Raw genomic sequence first — 26,101 nt, forward strand, 5'->3', positions numbered from 1 at the left:
CTGCTTTGTTTTTCTTGCTGCTGTCACTTCCTCACTGGGTGACTTCCACTCCACTGGGTCCAACACTTGTTACAGCTGACAGCTCAGAATAAGAGCAAAACAGGCTTCCCCACTTTTTTAAAAAAAAAGTTTTTTCCAGACTCCCAGTATTAAACCTCTCAAATATGAAAGCCTTTTACTCTTTCAAGTCATCAAAATGAGGACCAACTTCCAAAGTGATGAGAGGTATAGAGAAATAAAAAGCACCCTGGAGTTCATACTGTTTCCTGCTGCGCTCAAGAGACACGAGCTGACCTCTGGGGAAGCCGCACTCAGTTCTGGTGGCTGCTGCTTCACTTACTCTTCGAAAGCTCTGTCAATTGTCCTCATGCCACTGCTGCACCAAGGACCAGCTCTCCAAAGATGGAGCAACGGAAGCAAAAGCTGACTTTGCTCTACTATTCACCACAGTCTCTGCCCAGTAGCAGCTGAGAATACCTTCAGTGTTTACAGATACAGCGCCTTGACACAAGAGTAAGTGAACAGCAAGACATTCTACTCCCACTGTTGGCGCCATCTGTAATGTGGCAAAACTCAGTTAGGTTCTTGGGGAAGTTTGGGGTCTGTTCCTAGTGATAATGCTGGCAGTCCTGGGAGAGTGAAGTAAGGAAAAGGAGAAGGACTTCTAGACCACAAACAAATGGTGTAGAAACTATGAATGGTCTGAGCTATAAATAGGTAGAAGCCAGTAAGTCCTGTTTTAATTGTGCGTGAGACGCTCAGAACAGGTAAATCCATACACAGAAAGTAAATCAGTTGTTACTGGAGGGTAGGTAATGTATTTTGGAGGTTCTTCTAGGATAATTAAAATATTATGGACTTAGATCTTGATGATAGTTACAGAACTTTGAGAACACTAAGAAAACTGAGTTATATACCGAAGTGTGAATTACATGGTCATGTCAATATAATATACATTTAACATAACAACACCGATACAAATCTGAGTGACTGAAATGTACAGTAACATTTGTTTAACACAAAAGAATGGAATAAAGAGTAAGAAGACAGTGATGGCCAATCCTGGTTATCACTGACTAGAACTGGGAAGAACCTTACAGCCGGCCAGGCGCTGAGTGGGAGTTAGTTTCCATTCTGTCATCTGAAGTGGGAAGGCCCATCTTAAAACGGGGGCAGCACCTTATAATGCAACCCACACAAAGAGGTCTTAGAAAATGTGTTAGTTTTTGCTCCTTTCCTCTATTCCTGCTGGCACCTCATTCACCCTACTACTGAAAGCCTTTACTGATACCAGAATCCTGCTTCTTCAGGCTTCCAACATGGACTGACAGTAGCTCCTCAGGAACCCTCGAAGTCAGCAACACCATACTAGAGCTGCTGAGATGGCTCCTGCACGAACTAAGCAGCTACAGGCTCTTGGCCTCCAGGACAAAGATAGTGAGTGTCAGGGTACTCAGACCATGTCACGTGCCAGCCTAAGACAGTGAGTGCCTGAGTACTCAGACCATGTCACGTGCCAGCCTAAGACAGTGAGTGTCAGGGTACTCAGACCATGTCACGTGCCAGCCTAAGACAGTGAGTGCCTGAGTACTCAGACCATGTCACGTGCCAGCCTAAGACAGTGAGTGTCAGGGTACTCAGACCATGTCACGTGCCAGCCTAAGACAGTGAGTGCCTGAGTACTCAGACCATGTCACGTGCCAGCCTAAGACAGTGAGTGTCAGGGTACTTAGACCATGTCACGTGCCAGCCTAAGACAGTGAGTGTCAGGGTACTTAGACCATGTCACGTGCCAGCCTAAGACAGTGATTGCTGGAGTACTAGACCAATCTAATACGTCCCACTCTAATAACAGTCACTCTTAATTTTGTTCCCTTAGGGAACACTGACTAATAAAGGAACTAAAAAGCGACTAGGCATACACAAAACAAATAACCAAATAACAGATGAGAATTCAGCTTCACCAATAATCACATAAAATATGAAGAAATTATTTAATGAATGTCAAAAGTATAAAGTTGACTAAACAGGCAATATCCAACTATCTATTAAAAACATAATTTAGCCTTAAAACCAGAAGTTGGTTAAAATGGAAAGGAAGGGAAAGAGATAGGTCATGGAAAAGCAATGCCTGTGTGAGAAGCAGCCAGGCATTAGCACGCATCACTACTGACGTACACACTGACGTACTTCAGAGCAGGAGCGACCACGGAGTAAGACACGCGTAAACGGAGACATGCTCCACAGCAGAACTGCTCAGTACGTGAAGCAACACCGATAAAGCTCAGGAAGAGGCAAGCCCACAAGAACACCAGAAATTTCCACGTTCTCCTCTCACTAACAGAAAGAACAGAAATCAGGGAGAACACAGAAGAGTGGAACGGACCAACCTAACTGAAGGCAGGGAACCCTTCCCCATGAACAGAGATGAACATCTTACAGAACAGCCCATGTATGAAGTCATAAAGTAGGCCCCGTAGAGTTAAACTGTTGGGGAGAACATAACAGAAGTTCTCTGAAGACATTGGGGGTGAAATCAGAAATAGTCAATAGAAAGAAATCTAGTAAATTCCCATTAAGAGTCTTCCTTATCTGCAGCTCCACTTCTGTGACTTGAGTTATTCAAATCCAGTCGTGGTCCAAGGGATAAGTGGAACACTCCAGGAATGAACCAGTGCAGGTTTTAATTGTGTGTTGTTCTGAGTTATGTAATGAAACCACACAGTGTCCCACTCCACGATGCTCTGGTGTTCTGAAGCTGTGAACTTTGCCTTTGTCCAGCACATTGCCACTCACCCATTAGTCTCCTGATAGCCATTTTGGATATTAAAGCAACAGTCTGAATATCAGAGAGCATATGTTTACGAAACTCTTATTCTAATTAATACTGGTCCACAAATGCTAGGGTAATGATGCTTGCAACTTTATATAGCATATTGTTAAAATGTTTCCATTTCATTATTGGTTATTATTGTTTACATCTCAGTGCACCTAACTTATAAATTAAACTTTTTCAAAGGTATGTACATATTGAATAAATACTTCTCATAGGGCGCATGTCCATGATGTTTCAGGCCCACAGGAGGTCTTAGGAATAGTCCCCCTCCTCCTTAAGGGGAGACTACTCTATCTACAAATTAAGTAACATACTTCTAACAGATCAAAAAGGAAGCCAAAAGAAATTAGAAAACAATTTGAACTAAATAAAATTGAAAACACACATCAAAACCTGAGTGAAGAAGCTAAGAACAAACTCAAAGTAAAGAGAATTAAAGACATAAATAGAGACAATAAAACAGAAAAAATACTGAAGTTACTGAAACTCAAGTTTTGAAACTGCTAGAACAAAAGCTAAAAAAATTTTGGTAGAATAACCAATAGAAAAGAGAAAAAAATAAAAATGCCGAAACCACGGTATACAATGAGAAATTACCCAAATCACAGAATGGAAGAGAAGTCTCTCTACACACATAAAAGTCGGTGATTACAGAAACAGCTATTACTAGGGTCATATCGCCTCATTCTAGCCAAGAAATGATGTGGCTTTTAAGAAAAGCTGTTTCCCAAGAACAGCAAGGGAAGATCCAAGTCCTCCCTCTGCTCCCAAAAAATGCCACCACGCTGCTTGTGACAGAAACAAGCCAGCCAGCCAGAAGTGGAGAGCCTGGTGACATACAGAGCCCGATGACTTGATCCAACAACCTAGAAGCTACCCTGACTCTGGGTTTCCTTCCGTGTGAAGCTGTCTAAACCAGCTTAAGGTAGATCTTCCACGACTCAGAGATGAAACATTAAGATGCACAGAGACTTGGTCTACTCTGGTCAATGATGCAGCCTCAGCACCTAGAATATGACAGGCACAACAAACGACTCGTGAAGAATAAAGACTCCTAAAGCAGTGAGCGCTCTCCGTCTAGCCCACCATTATGGTCCTACCAAGCCCCCAGCGGCAAGTTAGACACTTAACCTCTCATGTGAAATGAGGGGTTGAGAACCAAGGAGTGAAGTCATAAAGGCAGAGTGAGCAAATTAATGCTGCTATCATGGGATGGGGTTGTTATAACAGGAGTGGGTGGAGGGGAAATTTGGATATTTGGATTCTACACACACACACACACACACACACACACACACACACACACACACTCCCTTTTCCTTTGTCTCTCATTCATCTTTTGCCATGCTATGAGGCAGCAAAAAGGGCACTCTCAGATGCTAAGCCCTTCATCTTGGATTTGAACTGACCCTCCAGGACTACAGCCAATGAATTACACACAAAGTCTCAGGTCCTTTGTTGGAGCACAGACTACAGTGCCCGACTATTGTACTCGTTAAGTTCCCTAAAAGCAAGAATCTAGTTAGTTACTACTAACTAAACATAAAAACAATTGTGGTGCTCGCTTCGGCAGCACATATACTAAAATTGGAACGATACAGAGAAGATTAGCATGGCCCCTGCGCAAGGATGACACGCAAATTCGTGAAGCGTTCCATATTTTTGGGAGGGTGTTGGGAAGAGGGGCGGAAATGGAAACTTTTATAATTTAATAAAATTACTTTAAAAAAAAACAATTGTGACAAAGATTTTTTTTTAAATGTCACCTGAACACTGAAATATGCCACTACCATTACAAAAGGAAATGTAACAATCAAAAACCATGCACGGCACCAGCTCAGTGGGTAAAGGCACTTATTATGCAAGCCTGGTGACCCGAATTCAATTCCTGGAACCCATTAAAAGTGAAAGGAGAGAAGTGACTCCACAAACTTGTCCTCCGACCTCCACACATGCCCCTCCCACACACATCAATAAAAACAAAGCCATACATTTATAAAGACTTACGGGTTCTTGGGGTTCTGTTTCTTCCCATGCTCCCCAACTATCATCTTCCCAGTTTGATGATTTACCTAGAGAGAAGGAGGGAGGAAGAGAGGGATTGAGGGAGGGAAGGAGAGAGAAGGAGAGAACACATAAAATTAAAAGGCTTAACATATTTTTAAACATTTTTTCTAAACATAACAGAAACAAGTTGTTTTTCATTTGGTTGGTGGTTTTTGTTGTTATTTTTGAGACAGGGTCTCACTATGTAGTTCTGGCTACCCTGGAATTTGTTATGTAGACCAGGCTGGTCTTGAACTCAGGGACACCACTGCTTCTGCCTTCTGAGCACCGGATCACAGATATGTGCCATCACACCCAGCAGAGGCAGGTGCTGTAAAAGGAAGAATGTGATTGTAAGCTGTGATACCTCAGGATTTGACATACACAGTCAAGAAACGTATAACCTACTTAATTTCCAAATATATGTCTAGTAAAACTATGTACAAATTATTTAAATCTTAAAATATTGGACATTGAGTAGATCTGCATTTGAATCAAATGTAAAGGTGAGTTTAAAAATTAATCTTGGCATGGTGACACATGCCTGTAATTATAGCTCTTGGGAGGTAGAGGCAGAAGGATCAACAGTTCAGAAATTCAAGGCCAGCCTTGACTACATAGCCAAGTTTGAGGAAGTCTAGGCCACACCAGACCCTGTCTCAAAAAAACTACACACACAAATTTTAACAAATATTTGTTACTTAAAGAAGATAAATATACAGCAACAAAGATCTAAATTTTCACACAGATGTTTTCAAAGTGAATTGTTGTTTCCTGATAGGATGAGGTATCCATGGAAACAACCTGAATTCTGAAACAAGACAAATCCTCTACTCCTCCCTTTTTGTTACTCTTGTTTCTTATATCCGAGACAATCTTCTTAGATTAATATATATTCACTAAAATATGCAACAAGGAATTAAAAAAAAACTCAAGTAAATTGGGAAAGCACCATATCCTGCACTGCTAATGTTGATTTTATGTAATTTGCTTAGATTTTACCGGAAACAATAAAATTATCATATCCAAGCAACCCGAGACAAGAATGAGATACTCTATCATCCCAAATTAAACACCAGTGAAGTTTCAATAAGACTCAGGCCTGAGACTCGGGCTGCAGATGTGCCGCTTGAACTGTATCGAGTTTTTACTTATGAAATGCATTATGAAATACCTAATGCTTGCTCCAATTTCGGATGCTGAGGAAGCAAAACACCTCATCCATCACTTTGCACTGTGGGGTGCATAAGGACCGGACCAGACAGCATACTCAGGGGCTCTGCATCTGAGACATAAGCTCTCACTGCCAGCCATCATGATTTAGCCATCAAATATAACAACCATGAAGTAGAAATAAAATATATTTAAGCAATCAGCTTTCAAACCTTGAGTGGAAGTTCATCACAGAAAATGAGTAGAATCCTGATGACTAACAGGAGAAGACGCAATGAGAACATTCACTTACACACTTGGCTTTAAAGGTTGTTGAAACAAAGGACACAGATGATTTAAAAGGGTTACAGTCTGGCACTTGGAATCACTGCTCAATTAGCTTGCAGTACCAACAGTCTAATCTCCAGTACTTAAATGCCAAATAATTACTTCCTAAAATTCCAAATACACTACTAGGCATATATTAAGACCTAAAATAGCACCATGTTTTGATTAAAATCACACGATCTACAGATTTCCATACAAGTCAATTAAGTCAATTAACAATTGCTCTGTTAAATACCATGTACCAAACGTTGTAGTAGGAGCTAGGAAAAGATAACACATCCCTTGCTCTTAAGGAACCTATGATCTTATGCAGGATGTAGATGGACACTTAACTATAGCACACAATGAGTGCTGTAACTGTCGGTACCTTGGACAAGAGAGTGAAATATTTCATAGGTGTACAAATGTATACACACATATACTCTGTGCATAATTGTTATCATTATTTATTAAGATTTTGTTTTTTTTTATCGGTGTGAGTATATTGCATGTGTATATGAGCATCTGTGTGACTGAATATGCACGTGTGTGTGAGTGAGCACGGGGGCCAGAAGAAGGCATCAGATCCCTTGGAGCTAGAGGTACAGGTGTTTTTAGAGCCACCAAACATGGATGCTAGAAACTTAGTTTGGATCCTCTGAAGAGCAGCCAGTGTTCTTAACAGATGAGCCATCTCTCTAGCCACTATTTATTTTTGAGACCAGGTCTTGCTATAGAGCCCTGGCTGACCTTAAACTGATGGTCCTCCTGCCTCTGCCTCCCAAGTACTGAGATTACATATACATGACACCACAGACGGCCAAAACAGTGTCTTTACAAAGTAGCTAGAAAATTTTCAAATTAACGGAAAAACATGAACATTGGGCAAAGCCTCAATGCACTGAGCACTGGTGAGGACTCTAGATGCCCAAGTGCTGCAAAGTAGCAATTCACTGAAACATCAGAAGGTTCCTTTGCAATTTAATGTTACAATGGGAAAACAGATTCCTCAAAAGTGGCCTAGGTCACAGAGGTGAATGGCAACCTAGGACTGAAGCTCAATTCTGCCATCGTTGCACAACTCATGCCCTGAGACTCGGGCTATGCATCCTTCCATGTGGCTCCTGGAAGGACAAGAGAAACCTTGGAACCAACAGAGGAGCAAAGTGATAGCAGGGTCTTTTTCTGAAACAGGCTAGCCTGGATTTACTACCTAGCTAAGATGACCCTTAAGCTTCTGGCCCTCCTGCCTCCACAGACTGCTAGGATCACAAGTGTGCCACATCCCATCAGGGCCACACAGTTCTATGAATCAAAGCCAGGGTTTCATGCATGCTGAGCACTCCAACCTGAGCTAAAGCCCCAGACTGTGTTTGTTTATTTCTTTCTTTTAGTTTTTTTTAAATAGAAATATCCCCTTGATACTGGAACTTTAAAAGAGGCTTTAAAAACTTGAACAGATAAACCATGTTTTTATATACAAATATATACATAACCTTGAACAATATGCCAGGAGTGGTGATACAAACCTTTAAATCCCAGCACTCTAAACACAAGCAAGTAGATCTCTGAGTTAGAAGCCAGCCAGCCTGATCTACATATTGAGTTCCAGGCCAGCCAGGGCTACACAATGAGACAATGTCTTAAAACCCTTTGGACAATTAAATTTTGTGGGTTTTTGGCAACATAATTCATTAAACACTCTCTTCATTCATTTTACTACATCGCCAAAACAAACTATCTCACTGTGGGTTGGTTGAGACAACTTAGTCAAGCTATTAATGATTTTAGAAACTAGATGGTGGTGGCGCATGCCTTTAACCCCCACACTTGGGAGACAGTGGCAGGCAGATCTCTAAGTCCACGGCCAGCCTGGTCTATAAAGTGAGTTCTAGGACAGCCAGGGCTATACAGAGAAACCTGTCTCAAACAACTGAAAAATACAGAACAGTTTTGGAATATGCATTGTCTCTTAAGCAAGAAATTTAAGTCCATGGTTCACATTTAAAATTACTATAAAATTATGTAAATATCAAATTATCAGAACATCAAAACAACCTTGCAGAATAAAAGCCCTTCAGGAAGTCTATCGTTCATTCATTCTTTAACATCTTTTCCATGTTAGACAGCAGATACAAAAGAAGTAAATTTCCAAAGAGCTCAGTCCAAGTACATAATCTCTGCTGAATGTACAACACTATAAAAAGAATTTTATTTTCCTTTATATTAGTATAAAAAGAACCTGACTCAGTTCACAAATGACTCATACAATCAAGCGGAAGACAGCAGTTATTTGAATTTCCTGCCCCTACAGAGACCCAGTATCTCTTCATGCTTCAATTCAAAACATGCCCAAAGAGAAAGACTCTGAGAAATACATTCTTTATTTCAATGAAGATTTACCCACTTTTCAATGTTTGGCTAGAAAACTGTTTTCAACTGAAGGAAAAGAAAAATTAATTGGGCAGTTCCTGCTATCGTGAGAATATTTTCTCAAAGTCATTAGACTATAGGCAGATTAAAGAGGGCTGAGGAGATAGCTTGGGAGAGGGGGTAAAGTGTTCACTTAGCAAGTATGAGGACCTAAGCAATCTTCAAGACCTGCATTTTTAAAAAAATGCCATCTACATTGATGTGGGAAAATTGTCTGTATTCTGTCAATCATATTTTAATAAAACGCTGATTGGCCAGGCAGGCAGTATAGGCGGGAAAGCCAGACAGGAAGAGGGGTGGAGCAAAGAGACTGGGAGAATTCTGGGAAGCAGGAAGCTCCCTCCGCCATTCCTGCGCAGACCACTGAAGAAGCAACATGTAAGCTGACAGCTGAAAAAGGTACCAAGCCATATGGCTAACATAGATAATGATAATGGATTAATATAAGTTACAAGGACTAATAAGAAGCCTGACTTAATGGGCCAATCAGTTTATAATCTTATGGAGTCCTGTGTGTGATTTTCCTTGGGAGTTGCCGGCTGTGGGGTACCTGGCGGGACAGAAACCCCAACAAGCAGACCCTCATGTTACATATGGCACCCAGCGTGGATAACTGCATCCACATAAAGCCTGAGACAGTTTGGGAAGTAATTCTAGAACAAAATGACAGCATTGCACGTGGTTTCTTGGTGGCAGCAATTTCTCAGGTCTGCTCTGCTTGCTAGACGCAAGCAAGCACTCTCATCTAAGAGGCTTCCTGACTCAACTTTAGCTGCAAAACCCTGCAGCTCATTAAAAGGTCCTGCCACGAAACACTTAATTGGTGTTGATGAAAAGCTGAACGCATGCTTTTTGGTTTTCAGCTGTAGCAGGAAAAAAGCCGTGCTGTTTCAAAATGCCAGCTTTCTGGGCCATCCTGCCAGGGCAAACTCTGACTCTTTCAGGCAGGCAGTCCGACTGAGTGTGGTCTGTGGGCAGAATGCTGCAGCTTGCTTGCTGGCAAGGACCTTGAAACGCCATAGACTTGTGGCGATAAAAATGGCTCTAGTGGTACCTCTGCCATGAGGCTGGAAAGCTAAGGAATGGGCTGGATTTAGCCGTCAAAGCCACGGCTTTCATCCTCTCCTTAAAGACTCCTGTAGTCAGAAAAAGAGAGCTATATAGTAAAAGAAAGATTCAAAGTTGAAGAAAACCTCTAAATGGTTTACAGTGTGTTAAAAATATATGCAGGCTAAAGGTTAAAGTCATTAAAAATAAAAAAGAAAGAGAGAAGTAGGGTGTGGTGATACACATCTTTAATCCCAATGCCTGGGAGGCAGAGGTAGATTGACCTCTGTGACTTCAAGGTGTGGTAGCACACGCCTTTAATCCCAATGCCTGGGAGACAGAGACAGACAGATCTCTGTGAGTTCAAGGTGTGGTAGCATACACCTTTGAGCCCAGCACTGGGGAGGCAGAGACAGAGGAATCTCTGTGAGTTCAAGGACAGCCTGGTCTACAGAGTTATTCCAGGACAAAGATATATACAGAGAACCTGTCTCAAAAAGCCAAAAGTTAAAAGTAAAAAATAAAAGAAATAGAGGTTGAAATAAAGCTGCATAAAGATGGAAAACACACAGAGAATATTGATACTGTATGCTATTATGCTCTCTTTGAATTGTTTGAATGCTGAGGAAGGAGCAATAGCTGATAAAAGACTTTTGTTTATAAATGCTGCTGATCTAATCCAAGATAGGTATTTTGAGAATACCTTGGCTTCAAAACTGAAGTCAAAAGGTATGTTACTTTGGAGAAGAGATTTTGCTTTTGTTCCCACAGAAAATGAGAGGCTGTGGATTCATTCTGAGTTAAGACAAATCAGGTTCGATAAAGAAAGACCACCTGAGAAATCTCCTATAGAAACAGATGGCCCAGATGACAGAGTTCTTCATCCAGAACAGGTTCAAGACAGCTGCCTGAGATGATCAAGACTCACAGGAAACTCCAGTCAGGACTTGATGATAATTCTAAATTTTCTTTAGGTCCCCATAAGATTATCAACGCCCCCTACCAGCAGGAAGTAGCCTGAAATACTACGCCCACATTCCCAACAAATGGACTATGGGTATTTTCCTTTGTTTAAAAAAAAAAAGAGGGAAATGATGTGGGAAAATTGTCTGTATTCTGTCAATCATATTTTAATAAAACACTGATTGGCCAGGCAGGCAGTATAGGCGGGAAAGCCAGACAGGAAGAGGGGTGGAGCAAAGAGACTGGGAGAATTCTGGGAAGCAGGAAGCTCCCTCCGCCATTCCTGCGCAGACCACTGAAGAAGCAACATGTAAGCTGACAGCTGAAAAAGGTACCAAGCCATATGGCAAACATAGATAAGGACAATGGGGTAATATATGTTATAAGAGCTATTAAGTAGCCAGAGCTAAGGGCCAATCAGTTTATAATCTTATGGAATTCTACATGTGATTTTCTTTGTTGCTTGCCGGCTGTGGGGTACTGGGAGGGACAGATACCCCAGGCAGCTCGGCCCTCATGTTACACTACATCATTAGTAGAGTTTCTCTAAAGACTGATCATTGATCAAAGTTACAGGTAAGCAAAGCAATGTTTTTAACATTAAATTGTGATCTATATAATTTTATTTTAATATGGAACATTTCTGTAAAACCTGAGGTCTTATAAAGTTCATGTAATCATGAGGAAATAAGATTAATTTGGCCAGGTGGTGGTGATGCATGCCTTTAATGTCAGCACTTGGGAAGCAGAGTAAGGTGGATTTCAGTGAGTCTGGTCTACAGAGTAAGTTCCAGGACAGTCAGGACTGTTACAGCGAAATCTGGTCACAAAAAAACAAGAAAAAAAAAGATTAGTTTGTTTAATTTATTATCAATTATTATAAAGGAAAGCTAAAACTATTCTACCGTGGTTGTCTCTTGGGAGAGTAACTCAATTTGTTATCTTTTGAATGCTAAAATAATTTAAAAGTCCTAAGCCTTGGTCTGACTTAAAATTCAAGTGTGTGGTGGAGTCAGGACCTTGAGTGGGCAACTTCTGGGGAGATGCAGTAGCAGTGTGATGACCCAAACACCCCTACCCACCACATGACACCACACTGGTAGCTACCCAGTTTGCATCAGGAGCTGTGTGGTACTTGTTTATATCAAATGCTAGAGTACACACTATAGGAAAATTGCAATTGTGCTTTTACCTATTAAATAAATAGCAGCCACTCAATATCCAAAAGTAATTCTTTAAGTGATGTTATCACCAATACCTGTGTTTCTCATTTTGTCGAAGTATAACCCAACAAAACTGATCAGAAAAAATAAACCAGCAACCACATTTGTTGGTTGCTGGTCAAAACACCAGAATTATAGCTCTCCGGCCAGCTTCCTTTTGGATAAAAAGATGAAACAATGAGTTAGGGTGACTGGTGGCTTGGAGGTCTGTTTGAGAGGTCTGCATGGGTCCAGTCCTTGACTCACCCCCCACCTTCCAAATATATGAGGCAAATGGTCCAGGGATCATGTCTTAGGAACACTATCGAAGGGCTAAATATCATTTTCTCCTCAGTTTGCCGTCAGTGAAACTGTCTACCCACTGGCAGGAAGACTTCAATAGTAGCCACATGTGTAATTTTAAATTAATTAGCAATTGCATTTAAAAGTAAGGACTAAATTGAACACTATATTTTAATACACTATATCCAGTGCTATCATTCCAATACATAAGTGAAATCACTCATGAGGTGTTTTGTATTCTTTTCTCACATTAAGTCTTAGAACCTACTGTGCTCTGTGCTTTGAGCACATCTTGTCTGTACTAGCCGCATTCCAAATGCTCACCAGAACACATGACCAATGAACATGGTGTAAGATAAGGCAAGTCTGGCATAAGGAATGATGTGTTATCAGGCTGTCTGCAGTGGATTCCAGATTTTACCCTGGAGAGGTTATAGGAGCTTGGGCAGTTTCACTAATGCTTGCTGCCTCACTTTCCCCTTTAGCAGGATGGAGCTAATAACTGCATCTGCTCACAGGAATGTGAGAGTTGTGCAGAGCACTGAGGACCATGACTAATCACTTCAGAATAAGCAACCTGCATACACGGCATTCCCAACCACACTCCGCCTACCCTATCATGTTAACCAGCCACATGCCTTCCTATGTGGTCATCTTGCCAGAGGTGATTTCCTTAGGGCTCACATTAATTCTCCACGAAGTTTGCTTACAGATGATTTTACACCAAGGATCAAAACAATCTTTTAAAACAAATTTTCCATAAAATATTGTAACATCATTAAATTCTATTTCAATTAGTGAGGCAAAGTAACTTAAAAGTACTGATTCCTAACCTTAGTTTTTATTAAGAAATAACAGGAAAAGTGTTATATTCTTGTTTGAATTCAAGTACACATGGAAGACTGATGAGGAATCTTTGCCAGCCAATTATCGTTAAGAGGTGGGGTCAAGTTAGAGCATGGCTTCCTTGGTACCTGGAGAAAAATGCAGAAGGCGGCCCAGGTGCTCGTGCTCTCTCTCTCTCTCTCTCTCTCTCTCTCTCTCTCTCTCTCTCGTTCCCGCTCTACACAGTTGAGCTTGGACTTTTCGCTCCTGTTTCATGAGTTTGCCTCTTATAATAAAGAAAAATATAACTGCTCTATCTTTTAGCTAGCCTGGTTATTTCTCAATCAGAGATAATTCAACACTTGGTGCCCAACGTGGGGCTTAGGTCCCCTGTGGCTCTAGCCAGTCACCACCAGGCTCTGCATGATTAACTGTTTTATTATATGTAATTACTATATTAAAACCTTCCTTCTTATTTAAACAAAAACAAGAGGTGATGTGAGATTCCCCTCTGTATGCTGTGAATACCATTGGTTAATAAAGAAACTGTCTTAGTTCTGTGCAGGGCAGAATATAGGTAGGCAGGGAAAACTAAACTGAATGCTGGGAGAAAGAAGGCAGAGACAGAGAGAAGCCATGTAGCCCTATTGGAGACAGACACTGGAATTTAACCTGGTAAGCCACAGCCTTGTGATGATACACAGATTAAAAGAGATGGGCTAAATCAGGATATAAGAGCTAGCCAATAAGAAACTAGAACAAATGGGCCAAGCAATGATTTAATTAATACAGTTTCTGTGTGGTTTATTTCGGGAGTCTAGGCAGCCGGGAATATGCAAGCGGATTCCTACAACAGATTTCATTAGGAGCATAAATATCCTTAGCAATCAAGTTGAGAGAACATGGCTGGCTATGGACTGAAAAACCTTTATATTTTACATCTACCTGTACATACAACATTTAAAAACAAGACATGCCTCATTATTAACAAAAGACCCTGAACCAATACAAAGTCAGTTTGTTCACTCAATGACTTGTAACTGAACAGTTTTCCTGAGAGGGCTAGGAAAAAATAATGATAAAGGCCACCGAGTTCCCCACACAGCACACCACTCTAAAGAAAGGAACATATTGCTCAAATATTCTTTTTATCAACAGTGACTAAATATATAAAGGCAAATGAATACAGCAAGCATTGCCTGGTAGAGACATCTAAAGATCATGATGGGAATGTTTCTCAATCTTTGTAACTTCCATGATATGATAATATCCAGATACTGCGTCTAAAGAAGCCGGTTCATCAGTACAACTCTAGAAGAAAATATCCCATATGTCAATGGGCTTTCTGACTTGCCTTGTTGTACAACTTAATGTCAAAACAGCATTCTAGGATATACAAGATATGTGTTTGTGCTTTGTGTTGAATCTTTAGTCTTTGTTTTTACTCCTCAAATCCTACCCTTGTGTCTATGTATCTGACCCTCTTCCCTCTGTGTGTGTGTGTGTGTGTGTGTGTGTGTTGTGTGTGTGTATATGTGTGACAGGGTCTCGTGTACTCTAGGCAGGCCTTGAATTCATTATGTAGCCAATGCTGGCCTTGAACTCACAACCTTCCTGCTTCTACCTTTCAAGCAAGGTGATGAAAGGCATGGGCCTCCACACCCAGCCTCCCACATCTGTTCTGAAGCATAAACTCCCTTTAAATTTTATTCTCTCATATTCTAAATAAAATTTTCTTAAAATTAACAGGTTATCGAGGTTTTCTATGGGGGTAAATTTGAGTCTTTCAAGAAGTTTTCTAGCTTAAAATATTTTGTGTATTTCAGTTGTTAAAATTATCCTTCATTTGTTTCACACTATATCTTGAATCATAACTTCTATTTAAATAAAAGAAACAGATCTTCCATCAACCTACATGGCATGGAGAGAAATAAAGAAGAGCAAGAGGTTCCACATAAAAGTGATGAAAGTGACAGATGCACTGACTGTCAACCTGACTGACTGCCAACCTGACTGACTGACTGACTGTCAATCTGACCGACAATCTGACTGACTGATTGTCAACCTGACCGACAACCCGACTGACTGTCAACCTGACTGTCAACCTGACTGACTGACAACCTGCTAACCTGATCTTTGAACCTACTCTTTTAACACCAATCACTATCCACTACTCTGAACAGTCTAGAGTCAGAAAAAATACCAGGACAGCAGGCAAGAACCACCACACCAGGCTCCAGTACCGTGAAGCTGTGTTCCCACCCTTATCGGGTTAAAGGTTTTGCCTCAGAGAATAACACCAATGACTTTCAGATTAAGATTCAACAATTCCCTTCTAGGAAGAGTGTTTTCTCTGAGCATACCGCACCACTCTAGACACTGCTCTCTGACTCGATAAAAGAACGTTTCCAACCACAGAGAAGACATACCCTCCCCAACACAAATGTCTTACTTAGGATTATTTCCAGTGAATGAATCATTCTGTTAACAAAGGCCTTCTGCTTTCTACAGCTTTATTTAATTCCCCAAATACATTATTCTAACTTACTTATGAATAATCTGTACCTCGAAATGGAGAGCATATTTTTTTCATTTAACAAGAACCTGAAGCTAGAAAGGAAATTGAATACCATAAGTAGACAATTAATTTGATAGTTATTTGTATGACTGTATCAAGAACAAAAACTGAATGAGAAACTGAAAAACAAAATGTTGGAAAAGAGGAAATTAAATTTTTATAGTCTTAGAGCCTAATACAAATGCAAATTCATTTCCATCTTTATGTATTGTTTTTATATGAAGAAACTTCTAGAACCTACAATTTGCAATTTATTCACAGGGTTCAAAAGCCTTCAGCGGGTCCTTTCAGCTCAGAGAAGGCAAGCACCACCAGGCAGGTCAAAGTCAATTACAAAGAATAAAGAAGCTCTTTAGTGTTCTGTTCCTCAGACCTCTTAGCCTTTGTCCATTTCTAAGGACATGCAAAATGACAGAAAAACATCATCTCAGCAACCTAAAATAAGGATGGCATCCTGTGCTCAACAGCTGAATTCATTTCTTTCAAACCATCATGATTAAGACAGTATATTTGTCATAGAATTCTAACGTCTCCCGTTCTCAAACAAATGACCTCCCACGTATCATAAAGAACATTCGGATAACAAATCAAAAAGGACAGAACTAAAACTATCATACAGCGGAAATATAGCACAGAACTTTCCTGATTCGGATAAGAATTTAAAGATCACAAAAATAAGCATGCTCCTTTTCCCCAAACCCTATGAAATCTTTAGCCTTACTTTCATAAAAATGAACAACAAGATACTTACAGGTATAAGGAACTTCATATGCTCCATTCTTCTTTTATTTCTATGAATTAATATATGAATGTGGCTATAGAGCGGTATTTTATACCTTCATTTCATTTTATTACTAAAAACATTTTATATACTCCTGCACAGAAATGACTTAAAAAAAAAAGATGGGTTGTAACTTACAAGCCCATTGAGTCGATATGTCAGCCAGAACATACTTTTTCCTAAAGGAAATTATGCTTCCCAAACTAGCAAAATAGAAATCAAATAATAGCTAATTTGTAAATTTATAAGCAAGGTGTAGATTCTGAGACCCAGAATAAATATTAGCTTCATTTACTGAGTCATATTTTCCTTAAATTAAATCATATATATGAAATTAGTATTACTCAACCTTCCTACTCTTGATTTATCAGTTTTCATTGGGCTAATTCTTAATCCTCATTTAGGTTTTAGCAGTTCCCCACTAATAGTGGTGACTACATCCTTAAAATTTTCTCAGTGAGCTGCCTGTACCTACATCAATCATGAAATATTTTGGTTTTTATTCAAGCACACCCAGTATTTAGGTAAAACAATAATCTAAATTAAATCCATAAGGTGCATGTGCAAACACTCTGATTTCCTGTGGCTTTCTATGAGAAGCCAGAGGGACCAGGGATGGCGAACACTGACACAAAGACCAAGGACTAGGATCAGGTTCTAGAGCGTAAGTTCAAATAGGTTCCCCAGTGTCAGGCAGTTGGCTGTGGGGGCCCCTTACTCAGGTTATCATGTAAGAAGTAGTCGTACACAAGATCATTGGGATTTCTATTTACTTTGTTTTTCAAATGGGTCAGCACTAAAAGTACTATCTTTTATATATTAGAAGAACTTACCATTAATTGAGTTTAAGCCTTTTTATCCCTAGTGTCCTCCCTTTGCTTTCATGTTTTATTGTCACCCCAAAAGGGGCCCCTGCACCTCTCCATCTCTTTCTTTCTATCTACCCTCTACAGGGTAGATACAGAAAGCTAATACTTCTAAGCTAGGATCCACATTTGAGAGGGAGGTATTTGTCTTTCTGGGCCTGTCTTATTTCACTCAGTATACTTTTCATTCTCAATTTCAGCTTTCTTCTGTGCTAAATGAGAATTTCATTAGACATGTGCACCACATTTTCATCACCCACTTACCAGGTGGTGGGCATCAAAGCTGATCTAGTCTCTAACAATTCTGGACAGAGCAGTCATGAAAATGGTTGTGCACATATGCCAGGGTATACAGTCCTTTCAGTAAACGCCCACACGTGGTATGGTTGGGTCATATGCTAGGTCTAGTGTTGGGGTTTGAAAGCCATTCACACTGATTTGCACAGTGGCTGAACCAACTGTTCCTGCTGTCAGCACCAGTGAACAGGGCCCCTTTCTCCACACCCTCACAAAATTTCTGTCTTGATAGTAGCCATTCTTACTATAATGAGAGGATACCTCAAATAGCTTGAGTTTTAATCTCCCTGAGGGCTAATGATAATGAACATGTTATATATGTTTATCAGTAATTTATATTACTTCTTTTGAGGACTCTGCTCAGATCCATTCTTTATTTCCATATTTAGTTTTCTGAGTTCTCTGTATAGTCTAGATATTAATCTTCTAGCTAGCCAAGATTTTTCTCCTATTCTGTAGGCTGCCTTTTTATTGACAGTGTGAATTACTTTTGTTGAATAGAAATTTTTAATTTTGTGAGGTCCAATTTGTCAGTTATTGGACTTATTTCCGGGACAAATAGAATCCTATTTAGAAAGGCCTTGCCTCTGTATATACCTTGTAGAGCACTCTCTACCTTTTCTCCTAAAAGTTTCAGAGTTTTGGGTCTTATGTTGAGGTTGTTGATCCATTTTGAGCTGATTTGTCTGGGGGGGGTAATTAAGGATTGAGTTTCATTCTTCTACATGTAGGCATCCAGTTTCCCCAATATCATATGATGAAAATGTGATCTTTTCTCCAGTGTGCATTTTTGGCATCTTTGTCAAAAATCAGGTAACTGAAAGTTACTCATCCCTATCCCACTCTATAGATCTATGTGTTTATTTCTGTGTCAGTACAATGCTGCCTTCATTACTATGATCCTGAAATAACTTTAAATCAAGTATGGTAACATTTCCATCATTAGTCTTTTATTCAGGGATGCTTCAGCTAGCCAGGATGCTTTGTATTTCCATATGAATTTACAACTTTTGTTTTTAATTTCTGCAAAGAGGGGTGCAATGAATCTGCAGGCTCTTTTGTTCTTTTGTTAAGATGGCCAATTTCACAAGCCATGAGCACGGGAGATCTTTCCACTTACCAGTGTCTTCCTTTCTTTCTTCAGAGTTTTCAAGTTTCCCCACAGAGGGCACTCACTTCACTGGTTATGTTGGTTAATGTTTGTTTTGAGGCCATAGTGAATTTTGTGAATAGAGCTGTTTTTCTCTCAGTGTATTTGCTACTGGTATAAAGGAAAGCTATTTTTAAATATTAATTTTGTATCTTGTGACCTTGCTCAGTGTTTATCAGCTCCAAGAGTTTGCTGGTGAGTCCTAGAAGATTCCTATTGCAGTATCACGCACAACACACAGAAGCAGGAACCAAACTAACGAGGCTGAGGAGCACGGGTGCCAGGAAGAACAGGGACGGAGGCGTAAGGATTAATGAAACTATTGTCTGCATGCTCCAGAGACTCTTCTGCATCTTCCTACCTTACCTTTTCTGATGCTCAACTACTTTCCTTGTGTTACTCATTCTTCATATTTATAATAAATCCTCTGAACACCAGCCAAATCATAGCTACGGGTTTTGTGCTTCCAGTGCACAGAAAGGACAATCGTTTGTCCTAACAGTATCATTTAGGAACCAGTAACGGTTTAGATGCAGAGTAAAGAAAAATACATACCTGCCTGTTTATCATTGCTCTTTGCTTCCTACTTAGCACTTCTGGAAGGAGGACAACATCTAGCTTAGGTATTTATTGTATTGTACTCTTGAAAGATGATAAAAATGAAGAGAAAAAGCTCTGCCCTCCACACCCTCCAAAGACAGATGTGATGCAGCAAGTGTGCTGAGCTGATTGTAAGAATAATTTTCACATGAAATCATATATCAAATTTCACACTGGATGTCTCTAATATACAGAATTTCTGCCAATTACAATCAATAAATTTACCATGAAAGAAGAATTCCCCTTCAGGGGTAAAGCCAACCCTCTCCAAGTGAACATCAGCAACAGAAGTTGCTGATTCAAAATCCCAATGTGAATCTGACTTTTAAAACTTAATAAACTCTAAAGCTCAACTGGGAGAGAAGTGGGTGAGACCATCCCTGCGACATTCTTGAGAGATGAATAACTTGGCAGAGATAATCTAGGGTTCATTAAAATGGACAACAATCAATAAATACACCAATGGAACAGAAAGGAGTCCAAAATAAAAGCAAGTCGCAAGTGCGGCTGCCTCCACAAGAGCTGCGTAAGATCAAGCCAGCAACATTCTAGCCGGGATGAGAAAGAGGCTCACAGGGCCACAGCCCCAGGGAGAGCTACTGGCAGCTGGGGGAGGAAAAATCAGTTTCCTTCAGGGTGCAGTTTCTATAGTTACCCATGACCCGGTGGGTATCCCCAAACCCGGGTACATATGGGCAGCTCTGACTGCACTCAGTGGGTTAAAGAAAAAAAAAAAAACATGAAATTGGGAGAGGGACATAGGCAGCTCTGGAAGAAGTTGGTTGGGAAGTAGATGAGATAATAATATATTTATACATGTATGATGTTCTCACAGAACAGATAAATAAAATTAAAAAATCTTAAAATCTAAATCCTTTCCCATTAATAAAGTTAAAGACAAATGTTATAAATATATACAAAATAGAAGGATAAAAAGAATGCCTTTAATAAAATAGTCCTTTATAAGAGCCATATACAAAAACCCAATAAAAAATAGATCAGACATGAGCACAAGGGTTGAAACTATGAAGCTACCAGAAGAAAACACAGAAACACTTCAGAAGTATTGTGAGTAAAGATATTTGGGGGTAGCATCCAAAAGTTCTGGCAACAAAAGCAAAACCCAATCTAAGGGGTAACAGCCAAGAAGTAACAGAATGATGGCAACCCACAAACTGTACAAAGTTCAAGCAACTCAATAGCAAAATAACAACTATGATCCAATTAAAAATGACGTGAATAGAAAAAATACCCAGGAAATGTAAGAAACGCTGCTCAACAGCATGAAGGTCAGAGTCAAAGCCACAACCAGATGAAGTAGAGACAGCGACAGCAAGAACCAAAGACCAGCAAGCACGTGGAGAGACACTCTTGGTGCGAACACCAATCAAATCGGTACAAGTTAGTCTGGCTATCAGGGGAAACAGCACAGAATTCTCTACAATTCTAGAAACAGGAGTGATATAAGCCCTCATTCCCATCACAGGATACAGAACAAAGGAAGTCAGCATGCTCAAGAAATACACTCCTGTGTTGACTGTAGCACTGGGCAAAATAGCCAAGGTACAGAATTAAGCCTGGAGATCTACTGATAGCTCAGTGAAGAAAATGTAATATGCATATACATAATGGAATGCTATTTGTTCATTAAAAACGAGCTTCTCTCATTTACAACAATAGAGATGAAACAGAAAGAAAATAATGTTAAATGAATTAAGTCAGATGTACAAATACAAATACCATATGCTTTCACTCATATGTGGAAGTTAAAAAGTTTAAGTAGTCATAGTGGATCGTGACAAGAATCTCAGCACTTGGGAGGCCAAGGCAAATCTAGATCTTGAGTTTAAAACCAGCCTGGGTCAAACAGCTAGCCCCTGTCTCAAAACAAACAATAACAACATGTATAAAACATAAAAACAAACAATAACAACATGTATAAAACATAAAAACAAACAATAACAACATGTATAAAACATAAAAACAGAGCGGTTAGAGGAGTGGTTGGCAGAGGCTGGTGAAGGTGTGAGAACAGTGCCAGGGAGCTGGGAGCTCTCGAGGCTGGTAAGGATGTGGCGCTGGTGATGGGTTATGGAGAGAGGACAGTTAATGAAACAGAGGAGGTGTGAACACACAGGAAGAGTGATGAATGTCCCACGGCACAGCACAGTAACTCCAGGCGACATTAGTAGGTACATGTTTCAGCATTACTAGTAGAGAGGATTTTAACTGTTCCCAACAGGGAGAAATAATAAACGTCTGAGGTGATGGGTATGCCAGTCATCCCAGTCTGATCATGACTCATGATTCATACGTGTACTGAAATACCATGCTGTAATTCATAAATATGTATCCCTAGATATCAGTAAAATATTATGGTGATAACACCTTTACCTGCTGAGCCTTCTCACTGGCCCAGAATTACTGACTTTAAAGTACAATTTAAAAAGACACTGTGGATTATAAGAAGGAGAATGTGATTTAGATTATCTCTTTGAAGCTTACTGGGACTACTGTTGAAACTAATTAGAAGCCAAGAGTGGAAGCAGGAAGGAGGTCTGTTAGCAGACCGGTGCCACGACACAGGTTGAGACAGTGACCTGGACCAGGGCAGTGACAGTGGGTCATAGATGCGCTTCCTGCTCTACACCCTCTGTTTCTCACCCCAAGTCTGTTGTCCTTCACAGCCAAGCTCCAAGCAACAACCAATTTCACTACCCAGTTTCCAATTCCTCCAGCACCCTACAGACAGACACACTTCTGACCACTATGCCACTCAAACAGTGCAAAGGTCCCAGCCACTCTCATCTTCCCCAAACCACTGAGTGCTTTTTCGGTCCTATCTGGCTTCTACTGACCACCCTTTACCTGTGTCAAATCCTCCCCTCGGCTTAGGGAAGATTTCCATGTTGGGGAAAATTATCTTAAGGGTGTGTTACATTTGTTTATGCTGTGGAACATTTGTTTTAATGATGCAAAGATGTGTTGCATGCTTTTATGTTGTATTTGTTTAACTCTGAAGTTGTGACTCCTTGCCTGCCTAAAACACTGATGGTCTAAAAAATAGCTGAGTGGCCAATAGTGAGGCAGGAGAAAGGATACACAGGGTTGGTAGGCAGAGAGGATAAGTAGAGGAGAAATCTGAGAGGAAAGAGCAAGAGAACAAGGAGAGGAGGATGTCAGCCAGCTACCCAGTCAGCCATGGGCTAAGAGTGAATGAAAGACATACAGAAGTAAGAAAAGGAAAAAGCCCAGAGGCAAAAGGTAGTTGGGATAATGTAAGTTAGGAAAAGCTGACTAGAAATAAGCCAAGGTAAGGTCAGGCATTCATAAGAAAGAATAAGACTCTATGTGTGATTTATTTAGGAGCTGGGTAGTGCCCCCCCCCACCAAAGTCATAAGAGTAAAGAGTTAAAAAAAAAAAACAAACAACATTTCCATCACCTAGCATTCCTCTCTCTGCTACTCCCTTTCAATCCTCAGGAACCTTCACGGGACTCCCAAACTTCAGTCTCTCTCTAAGGTTACCTCTCCCGTACCCAGTTCACCATACGAAATCCTAAAGATGGAAACCTCACTTCTGTTGATAACTCCCAAATTAATGCCCCTGACTCCAGATGCCCTCCAAGTTCTGAACCTCCATCTACTGTGTATCTTCACCTGCTCACATGGACAAACCCAAGCACTTTCTATATAAAAGGTTTGGATGCCTTCATTATCTCTCAACACACACACACACACACACACACACACACACACACACACACACACACCTGCCAAGCCCAAGCCAAAGGCATCCTAAACTGCCTCTCCCTCAGCAGCTACAACCCCCATCACCAGACCCTCCTTCCCAGAGCTGCACATCCCGACCCTACCTCCTTAATATCTACTTCCCCTCAGATCCTGCTAAGGTTATGTTCAAGTTCGCAGCGTTTGTTTGTTTGTTTGTTTGTTTGAATTAAGCTTCTCAATCCATTTGCCTGCTTCTCGACTCACTGTGGCCACAGGATACTCTAGGTCTTCACCAAGTTCTGTAAATCGGATGGAAGGCAAATCTGAAGGCAAAGCTTCGGTCCTCAGACAAAGCGCCTCTGCCGGCAGTACACCTCCTCTCCAGTCATTCGGCTTTTGGGGTTCTTTAAACACCAGAGCTGTTCAGACTTGCTTCCTCCTCCCAGGCTTTCTCTACTCTTCTATATTCTACTTCATAGTAGAATATAGAATATAGAATACTATCATTACTTTAAAGAAATGCCTCTTAGGGACTGAAGAGATGGCCCAGGGGTTAAAGACACTGGCTGCTCTTTCAGAGAATCTGAGTTTGGTTCCCAGCGCCTACTTCAGATTGCTCACAAGCACACGTAACCCCTGCTCCAGGGCACCTGACACCCTCATCTGGCTTCTTAGGGCACCTTCACTCATGTGCAGACATGCAGGCAGATGTGACCAGTGAGTTATGGCTCCTACAGGACAGAAAACTACCACCTTAATGATTGGTACAGACTATTCATTCCTAATTTGATATTTTTCGAACGTTATTTTTCAGGCAGATCCAAGCTAGCCCTCGAATGGGAGGCTAAATCTTCCCAGTGCCTGTGATAGTTCTTAATTTTTGAAAGGGAGAGTTTTGGTTTTGGTTGTTGGTGATTGTTGTTATTGGGTCTTATATATCACCATTCTAGGTACAAAGCAAAACATGTTTCATATCAAAAATAAGAAAGCTGCGTAAAACACGCTCCTTCAAAGGGAGAAACGAAGGAGTACTTAACAAATCCTAGGGAAATACACAGCATCTAATAACCCAGCCCTGGGATTTATAGCGCTGAAGGGCTTGATGGTAATAACAAGAGGAAGGCTTCTCTCCTCAATAAACGCCAATTAACTTTTCTTGGCCATGCCGCTGTAATTTTAGTTCCCACCGTGGGCTCTCCTTCACTTCCGAAGCGGTTACTTTTCTTACTGGGGAGTTTACTCACCACCTCAAAAGCCCCTCACTTGCCCATCTGCCATTCATTCCGTAAATCTGAATGACAGAAAGGAGAACAGAGAGGGTGGAAATGCTAAACACTCTGGAAAGGGTGGAGCCAGGGCCACAGTCCCAGGGATGGGAAGGGTGGAAGTTGGGGGACGAGCGCAGGGTGGACTGACAACTCGCACGGACTAGGGCGGAGGATGCGATCCTCCGGGAGCAGCTGGTGTGCAGAGGAAGAAGGCATGAAGCTGGAACTGGGAAGGAGGGGGGTGGGGATTGGTGACAGACGGGCGATGGGACGCTAGACGCAGAAGGCTGAGGGGACGCTGAGGGGAGCCGCTCAGCCGCGACCGGGTCGCCGGACACTTACTCGGGTCCCTCCTCAGGGCACCGGGGGTCTCCTCCCGCAGCTGAGGGAACAGGAAGTCGCGCGCAGACTGCAGGTCCTGGAAGGAGCAGAACTGGACAATGGAACAGGCCATGGCTGCAGGGACCCCCGCGGGCAGGGGTGTCGTTCTCTAGCCACGCCCGGCCCGCCCGACCCCGCGGTTGACAGCACGGAGCCCCAAAAGCTTCAGACACCCGGGGGGGCGGGGACGCAAGACCGGAAGCTGTCAGCGAGCCCCGGGAGGCGGTCCCAGGGTGCTGCGCATGCGCGGACCGTGCCGGAGCTGCGCGTGCGCGAGGCGACCCGGCACACAGGGAAGGGGCCGTATGGAGCATGTGACTGACAGCGGTGCGGCTGAGAGTCCGACGTGGCTGCTGGCGCCACTCTTAGGTCCCCGCCTTGTGCAAGCCTGTCAATCTGGCCTCCCTCCAGAGGTGATCTAATTGGGCCTTTGAGACACCCAAGCAATTATTCTACTTCTACCGACACGACCTAGATAGTTCACAGATGAGGCGGTTTAAGTTGAGTTTTGGCAGAAAACGTAGGTGGCTTGAGAATTTCATAGTTTTCTTTTAATATGAAAAACTATCTTAGCATGCAATATATACTTGTACCAAAAAAAAAGTCTGCCTCGGCATCCTGTAATGCTCCTTCCTGTGTTCAGAAGGCTGAGGCAGGTGAATATCTAGGTGTTCAAGCTACTAACCTGAGGGGCAGTGAAGACAGTGTCTCAAGTAACAAGGCTCTGGAAAGCAGCTCCATAAGGGCTCATATTAACCCATCGATTGGCTCGGTGTTGTGAAAGCTTAATGTATTAATATGAGCTGTGCTGCGTTAGATCCCGTGTTTTAATCATTTGGTTTTTCATTCGTTCGCTCATGCAACTGCTCAGCAAATACTTGTTAGTGTTTTCTGTGTCAGCCTCATCCTAGGTTGTGATCTTCAGGGAGCAAAAAGGACATGGTCCCATGGTACAAAGAAGCTCGTGACTGACACAGACCAAGTGAAGCCATTACTTACGCGCTAACTAAAATTGAGAGACTGCCAGGCGGGGAAGGAGTAGAAAACACCAGGACAGAATATAACGGGGAGGGCTGGCCTGGTTACTTTTCCTTAGGGTTTTGAACTAGGAAAGCACCATCTTTATAGACTCCTGGAGGACTGGGGATCCGTTTAACCCCTTATATACCAGGTCTCTAGCACGGGATCTGCTACAGAATTGACTCCTTAATACATATTTACTGAAATGTGTGCACATAAGTTAAACAGGCCAACCTGATTATTTCAAGTGTATTTGAAAGCACCTTTCCATGTGTTACCTAACTGAGCCATCTC

General features: G+C 41.4%; 1 protein-coding gene and 1 non-coding gene across 3 annotated transcripts in view; one reads left to right on the plus strand and one right to left on the minus strand.

Annotated features, from left to right (window-relative positions):
* The window catches only part of Rab3gap2 (RAB3 GTPase activating non-catalytic protein subunit 2), an 86,419-nt gene extending 61,441 nt beyond the window's left edge, over positions 1 to 24,978 (minus strand). For both annotated transcript variants that reach the window (XM_087906049.1, XM_087906048.1), the window contains exons 1-2: positions 24,749 to 24,978; positions 4,844 to 4,908 (exon numbers count right to left, since the gene is read on the minus strand). In XM_087906049.1, the coding sequence (XP_087762175.1) occupies positions 4,844 to 4,908; positions 24,749 to 24,860 (177 nt within the window). In that variant the 5' untranslated portion in view covers positions 24,861 to 24,978. The remainder of the gene's footprint in view (positions 1 to 4,843; positions 4,909 to 24,748) is intronic.
* Positions 4,394 to 4,500, plus strand: LOC125403890 (U6 spliceosomal RNA). The gene has a single exon (XR_007233112.1). It is a non-coding gene; the product is annotated as a U6 spliceosomal RNA (small nuclear RNA).
* Positions 24,979 to 26,101: the final 1,123 nt, after the last annotated feature.

This window comes from Myodes glareolus, chromosome 5 (genome assembly GCF_982192425.1).
Source record: "Myodes glareolus chromosome 5, mMyoGla1.1, whole genome shotgun sequence".
In the NCBI taxonomy this organism is placed as follows: Eukaryota; Metazoa; Chordata; class Mammalia; order Rodentia; family Cricetidae; genus Myodes; species Myodes glareolus.